The 8177-nt window shown below is 34.0% G+C and overlaps 1 protein-coding gene across 1 annotated transcript; it reads right to left on the reverse strand.

Moving 5' to 3' along the window:
* Positions 1-1314: 1314 nt before the first annotated feature.
* Positions 1315-2268, reverse strand: LOC114081163 (olfactory receptor 8J3-like). Its single transcript, XM_027922738.1, has one exon. It carries the CDS (start codon positions 2266-2268, stop codon positions 1315-1317), a length of 954 nt encoding a protein of 317 aa, XP_027778539.1.
* Positions 2269-8177: the final 5909 nt, after the last annotated feature.

Below are 8177 nucleotides of genomic sequence, written 5' to 3' on the forward strand. Positions count from 1 at the left end.
GGTAATCAATAGATTGGGAAAACACTGATAAATGTAATGGAGATTCATAACATATTTGTAGACCATAAGCAAAGAGTGTAAGCTTTTATAATTGCAAAATGTCCAAGCAAAATATCTTAGTACTGAGCCTGCAGACAAACCCACAAACTAAAATAAGAGCAACAAATCTGATACAGTGGGAGGAACAGAATTCAGAATTCCACATAATATTAGATAAAGTGTTTCTCTGAAAACTGTAAATATTCAAGGAAAGAAAATTGTGATCCACAAAAAAGAAATAAATCAATGGAAATAGAATGTGAGAATCCCAGAGGTAGACTTGAACATACAAACTTCAAATAACTAAGGCAACAATAAAGTTATACCAATCTCAATCTTTGAATGTCTCTCAGTCCAAATTTTTTGTTATATAACAATTCCTTCCTTATATCAAAATCATCATGTCTGAATATTTAATGTCTATATTAGCATTCTTCAACACTGAAGCCCACTCATAAGTGAACATGTGCACAGAAAGTTAATATAGAATTATTAATTCCTAAGAGTATGTGTAAGAATACCCCATCAAGCTTATTAAAATGAGGATGTGTAGCCTTTATCTTATAATTTTGATTTGAGCCAAGTGCCTATAATCCCAGCAGCTCAAGAGGCAGGAGGTATAAGGAGAAAGAATAATATTTACAGAATTGACTATCTTGCAAATCAAATGCAGCATATTAATAGTACTATACTGTGCCTTAATTTAAAAATTATAATTTCAATCTTAAAATGCTTATCATTCAGAATATAAAATCAGTGACGATATTCATCTGTTGATAATATTAATACAGAGATAGTTTTCTTTTAAATAAGATGACTGAGTCAGAATGGGTAACTTATCTGTAACATGAACTTTATTCATCCATAATTAATAGATTTTCTAAATATAAAAATCTACTATACTACATTATACTTGGAGAAAAACACAAAGGAAAGTTGAATAATGAAAAAAAGACATCAGCTTTAATTTCTGGTACACTATCTTTTTGCTCCATTCAAGTTTATTTAATTATTTAACTGATAGCTTTGTTTACTGCTGAAAACATTGCTTCAAAATTAGCTACCTGTCTCCTCCAGGGCAAACTTGATAAAGGTTGCATTAACTTTACAACCCCAAATAATTTCAGTTTTCTCTCTCTCTCTTTTTTAATTCATAATTTCCCAAGAATCCAAGAATGCTACAGAGACTGCAAATCAGTCATAAAACAATAATTTTTTAAAATCTTAATCTTGTATATCACACAATCTTAGCCATCTCTTCATTTACCTGTAGATTTAAAAATACATAGCTTTAAGGGAACCACAGGGATTCGTCATGAATCTCCTTAAGGCAGCCTTCACATCCTTGTTCCTCAAGCTGTAGATCATGGGGTTCAGCATGGGGATCACCAGGGTGTAAAACACAGATGCCATTTTATCAGTATCCAGGAAATGGCTGGTACGAGGCTGCAAATACATGAACAGCAGAGTGCCATAGAAAACTGTGACTGCCATCATATGTGAAGCACAGGTGGAAAAGGCTTTTTTCCTTCCCTCTGATGAACGCATCCTTAGAATAGACAAAACAATGTTGAAATAAGAAATTAGAACTACAGTCATAGAGAACAAGATATTTGTAGCTGCTGAGATAAAGACTACAGTTTCTGGAATGTAAGTATCAGAGCAGGACAGGGCTAACAGAGGGACATTGTCACAGTAAAAATGGTTGATGACATTGGAAGCACAATAAGACACAGAGAATACACAAGATGAAACCACAATAGCTGTGGAAAAGCTATACAGGTAGGTGAGTGAAACCAGCAGATTGCAAATCCGCCGAGATACCACCACCATGTAGAGCAGGGAATTGCAAATGGCCACATAGCGGTCATAGGCCATAACAGCTAGTATGAAAACCTCAGCTACGATGAAAACAAGGAATGCTCCCAGTTGGGTGGCACATTCATAGTATGAAGTGGTTTTCTTACTTACTAAGAAGTTGACCAGCATTTTAGGGGCAATGACAGTAGAGTTGCTAAAATTTATAATAGCCAGATGTCGGAGGAAAAAATACATGGGGGTTTGAAGTCGAGAGTCAACACTGATGAGGGTGATGATGCCCAGGTTCCCCATGACTGTCAGCCCATAGATGAGCAGGAATACCAGGAAGAGAGGAATTTGCAGCTCTGGAAGATCTGAGACTCCTATGAAAACAAACTCAGAGACCTGGGTGACATTTCCAGGAGCCATGAGTCTGGTGGAAACTCGTCTGTTTGTAGAAGTAAAGAAGAAGTCATTATGCATTTAAGGAATTATTTTATAGGACTGTCAATATATGGCAAGGCCAATTCCTTGTGTTAAATTTCCTTAAATTATGCATTAATCTTGCTTAGTCGTTAAACTCAAAATTCCATAACTATGGAGTAAAATTTTCAATCATTTGTAGAGAAAAAGTATGGCAAAGTATGAGGTGGTCCAGCATTATAGAACCATTTTGAGGGTTTACTTCCTCACAATGTAATGGAATTATCAGTGTCTTTCACTTGCAAAAGTTGAAAGCCATGATTCCTAACTTATGTTTTTTGCATGATCATCATAGAGCCTTTAGGAATTGTAAGGACCAAATAAACCAATGTTCGTTCGCAATTTCTTGATCTGAGATGTTTGTGTGTGTGTGTGTGCTTGTGTGTCTGTGTGTGTGTGTGTGTCTAGAATTGATGACTCTTGGCCCAATCCTTCCCTATTTTCTGTATTCTATTTTTCTGTTAATTGTTTTAGCTGAACTTAACCTGCATATTCAACCATTTAAATCTATTTTCTCTTTACACATTCTATTTTATTAACTTAGGAAAAAAACATTTGGAGTTACCACCTAAGAACTCTTTTGTAGATTACTGGTTTCCATTTTCAACTTTTAAAAAGTTGTAATGGTGAAAAATTGTCTCATTTTTGTAACTTGTTGATATGATGATTTACTGGGTACTTCTTCCTACCATTCCCTTCATTACTTTTCTTTGTTTACTCATTTCAAAAGCTTGTACAATTCTTTCCATCATGTTTCACTTTATTATCATTTTTATTTATGAAATGTTGCAATATTGTTTTTATAGTAAAAATATACATTTGTTCTTAACTTCAGTTATTTACTTTAATTGGTCTCTTTTTGCATAATTTGACAATTTTATTTATTGTGATTACAATAAACATTCTTATTTTTTGTATTTGATATTAGAGAGAATAACATGCTATTTTAATATTGTTAAAATTTTTTCCAAATTGTTTAAGGATGATCAACTGCTTTTATGTAGGCTAATTAAATTATCTATCTAGTCATAATTAATAATTTATTCATGCAAACCTATAAGTCTGTCATGTATTCTTACCTAAAAACTTGAAGTTAAGTTCTTGAGAGTCAAGCCTATATTATGTAAGTGTCTAAGCACTAAAAGCCTAGAGCTGTTGACATTTTCTCTCCATCTAAAAAGCTTAGAATAAAAAAGAAAAAAAAGACAAAATTATTAGGCATTAAAAAAATGAAGTGATAAGACAAAAATAATTAGAAAAATATTACCAAAGGACATCCAAGACTTGTTGAGTATCTAAGTTTGTTTTCAACACCAACTATTCCTCTTTCACTAGGTGTCTTTGAGTCATGTTCTTACTTATTTATTAACCAAATATTGTCTGAATTTCTACTCTGTACCAGACAATGTTCAAGACTCAGATAAATTACTTGCTCTTCACTTCCTGGTCCTGCTAAAAAATTACAGGGAAGTGAAGAAAAATTGTTAAAGAAAAATAAAAACAAGGTAACTCTACAGTGTATTAAGTGTAATGAGTCAATTAAATAAGAGCACAAAGATACATTAAGATGAGTCAGGGAGGTCCTGGGGATGTGGGTTAGAGGTAGGGTGCTTGCCTAGTATGCAGGAGGCCCTGAGTCTTATCTCCAGCCCAGAAAAACAAACAAACAAATAAACAAAAACAAACAAACAGACAAAAAAAAAAAAAAAAAAAAAAAAAAAAAAAAAACAATGAAAAACCTTAGACTACATTATCAGAAAAAATCATTCATTATTCAGGGGAGGCCTTTTCAGACTGGAAATTGAAATCCAAAGACCTAGAGAATCACAAGCAATTAACTATTCTATAAAGCAGTCATGTTCAGCAAGAACATTTCAGGATTCTACGCCACAGTGAATGTATGGAATTCTGCTTTGGCATAGAAAATAACTTATTTTATTTTTTGAGAGGGGAGAAGATGGAAAACTTAATGGAAGAGAGTATGACTGTATTTTAATACAGAAGTGGGTTGTTAATACAATCAGAACTTATAACTCACAGTACTTATTCAGATTTTAAGGGCACTGCAAACCATACGAAAATTTTAAGATAGGTAACTAATATGACCAGCTTTAAATTTAAACAAATTGATTTTTGCTGTTATGAAAACATGAATAGTAATGATTCTAAAAGGCAAGAGGTAGAGCAGAAGTGGAATAAAAAAAAAACAAAAAACAGTTAATGGACAGTTATGTGGTTTTTGCGATAATGTTGGTTGAGTCCAGGAGAGAAGAGGGCGACAAAAGACCGATTTACTAAATTGGAACACGAGCATAAACAAGGTACACTCAACATAAATCTTACAAGGAATATATGGTTGATAAATGAAAAAAAAAATGAGAGGAAGGTAGATCAGGAAGACTTCTGTGAGGTGATTTTGGCAATTTGGATGATGTTAATGATATTTTGAATATAAAAGAATGGAGTAATCAAAGTGATATTTCAATATAGTATACTTTAGTTGCTCATGAAGTATTCACAATCGCTGGACATATTATATTTATGCCTTGAGCATATTAGTGCAGTTAGTTTCACAGGCTTTGCATTGATTTCAGTCTAAATCAGAATGTATTTTTTCTATTACAAGGTTTTCATTGAACTAGTAACCAATAATTTCAACATTTTCCTCATTTAATCTTTATCTTTTCCTACTAATGACCAATCCTCGGAGAAATTGTAGATCAAGGGGAAAAAATCAGAGAAAGTGAATTCATTTTTTAAACAGTTTAAAATTTTAGGTCTAATGAATTAAGGGCAAAACAAGAAATGTATATTTTCTTCCAGAATTTTATTTCCCCTTTGAAAATATCTTAGAAAATTTGTCCTAGAGACCAGGAATCTATGCTACTGGACGGTACCAAGAGGGCAAGAGCCTCATCTCAAAAGGAGTTCTAGTATTTTTTAAATATTTTTAATAACTAATCAAAGCCATTTTGGATATAATTAAATAGAAATGTTGACAGATTAATTTTTCTGAAAATAAAGGTTTATATTAATATGTTATATTATTTCATTGACTACTGTGTTACGCTTTATACTGTGTTACGCCATACTTTCCTGTATGGTGATAAATTCAACTGGTAATTTTTCTGAAGAAATCTGTTATCTACAGCTATGTTTTCAGAGAGACATGATTTTGACATTGGGTAGCTATGCATCCAGTTTTCTTCCACAGTTTTCCTGGACACATGAAATTTTCATTTTAGACAATATAGCAGTGATATAAACACAGTCGGTGAGCAAAAGTTCATTGGTTCACAAGTGATAAAATTTACTAAAGCACATGAGACCTGGAGACAATATTAGATTGGAAACATATAAAATTGTATTGTATCTGACATACTGCATTTCTGAAAATAGTTAAAATGTCACAAACACAAAATCTTAGGTTAAGGGCTTTATTTTTTGATTTTATGGAATTCATGGTATCTTCCAAAATCAAAATGAAGTGGCTAATTTTGAGCCATGGTTTGGATGTCTTTAAGGTCCTTATGGAAATGTAATATGAATATGTTTTACTTACCTCTAATGGAAAATCTGCTTCAAGTTTAAGTCTCTGGGCTGCAGCAATGAGAATCCATGTGTTCTATATATCCTCGACCCTACCTTTGAGGCACAGGTGGCTCTGGGATCCACATATTTCCTGTTACATCTTCAGGGAATATGCTAACTAGGATTGGTTCCTTAACAGGGCTCTCCTCCAGGAATTCTCTATATAATTCTTGTGTATTCTTTGTAGAAGTCTGAACCATAGACTGTCAATTCCATAATATCTATGGGATACAGTGATTAAAATGTGTTTGCTAAATCTCATCTCCAGTTAGATTCATTATTGCAAAATGGAATATATAAGTGCAGGAACTGATTGTCTATCAATCAAATTACAACAATCTATTTCTGTAGTAGGCTTTTTATTAGGCCACCATCTCTTTTATCCTTTGTACTTCAAGAATAGAATTGACATCATAATTATTTCCTGGAAAGAAAGATCTACATTGCAAAAGTGTATGTTGAAAGAAGGACTTCCGTTTCCCAAAGTGTTCTTCATTTAATACAATTATTCTTTTAATCTTTCCTTTACATTTGCATTTCAGGTGATAAAATAGAGTAGACAAATCCTGGAAAAGAGTCAAACACAGAATTTTAAAGCAAAGTTGTCTCTTTGAAAATGATGATAAATTTCCTAATGTAGAAATGGAGTTTTTAAAATAAAGCATATTTTAAATATGTGTATTTCATGAATGTACTGTCTAATAGAATTATTTAGAAGCTGGTGTACATTGGAGAAATTTTCTTCTTAGGGGGTTAACCTCCCTTTGGGCATGCACACGCACACAGACACACACACACAGACACACACACACACTCACATGCACACACTACACAGGATTGTACTGTAGACTTAACTTAGAAGTGGAGATATAGGGCCCAATGACCTTTTTGTAAATGCATGCCCACTGCACAATAATGCATACTTTATAAGAACATAAGGAACAAGCACATCCACAGTAAAGGCTCGAGGTGTGTACAAGATGGTGCTGGATGGGAGTGGGTAAAAAAATAAAGATAGAAGAGATCCTGCCTGCCTCATGCCACCATGGCACTGCGTCCTGAAGTTCCAGGGGAGAGCCACTCTGCACCTGCATGGAAAGCCATGTGCTGGGGTTCCTTATCCACCAAAGCATGGCTCCAAAGCCCAACATCAAGGTACATAGAGGTTTTAGGCTACCATGACCATGAAACTGACAAAGCACAGCTTCTATCAAAGGACAACAATAAGGACCTGGTAAGACAACATCAAGGTCCCTGTGTGCCTGGCTTCACTAGAGGTTTCTCTACTAGGGATGCTAACAGTCTACTGAGTTCACTGCTGACCTAACAGGGAGTTTTGCATGGGGTTGCCTATCTCTTATTTCTCCTACTAACAGCCAGCTTTTTATGATTACCCTCTCACTAGACATATAGTCTAATACCTCCATATTATCACATCTTACCTCATAAACATCTCAGCCAACCCCGCAGGCCCCCCTTCCACCATCAGAAACTGTAAACCATTATGCAAACCTATTAACTATATGGTAGAAGATAACTGAACTCATCATTTCTGATTTTAGTGACACAATTGTAATTGTAAAAATAGAAGCACACTGATATATGGCTGCACGTTGGGTACATTGAGTGCAATAATATTGATCTCTTCCTTAAAAATGAGGTATTGAAAACATGTAGGGACACCATAAGACAACAGAGCAGAAGCTATAATACTTCCGATCTACATTGCAAAACAGGAAGACACACAGACATCATGGAAAATCAAGGGATAAAGTGCCTCAACAATCCAAGATATTATAATAATAGAATCCATATGTAGTGCCGTAGGTAAAATGTCAGAGGAGGAGTTCAGAATATACATAACTAAAATGATTTGGGAAATAAAGAACCACCTAAGTAAGCAGATACAGGCAAAAATCCATCACTCCAACAAAGAGATAAGGGAAAAAATACAGGTGACCATCAATCATACCAACAAAGAGATAAGAGAGCAAATACAGGTTGCAAGAGATTACTTCAAGAAAGAGTTAGATACTGAAAAAAATAACAACAAAAAAAAAAAGCAGAAATCTTCAAAATGAAAGAAACAATAAGCAAATTAAAAAACCCAATAGATAGCATAACCAACAGACTAAATCACTTGGAATACAGGACCTCACAAAATGAAGACAAAATATACAACCTTGAAAATTAAGTTGACCTCACAGTGAAGATGGTAAGAAACCTTGAACAGTCCAAGAATTATGGGATACCACCAAAAGACC

This window comes from Marmota flaviventris, chromosome 9, assembly GCF_047511675.1.
Source record: "Marmota flaviventris isolate mMarFla1 chromosome 9, mMarFla1.hap1, whole genome shotgun sequence".
NCBI lineage: Eukaryota > Metazoa > Chordata > Mammalia > Rodentia > Sciuridae > Marmota > Marmota flaviventris.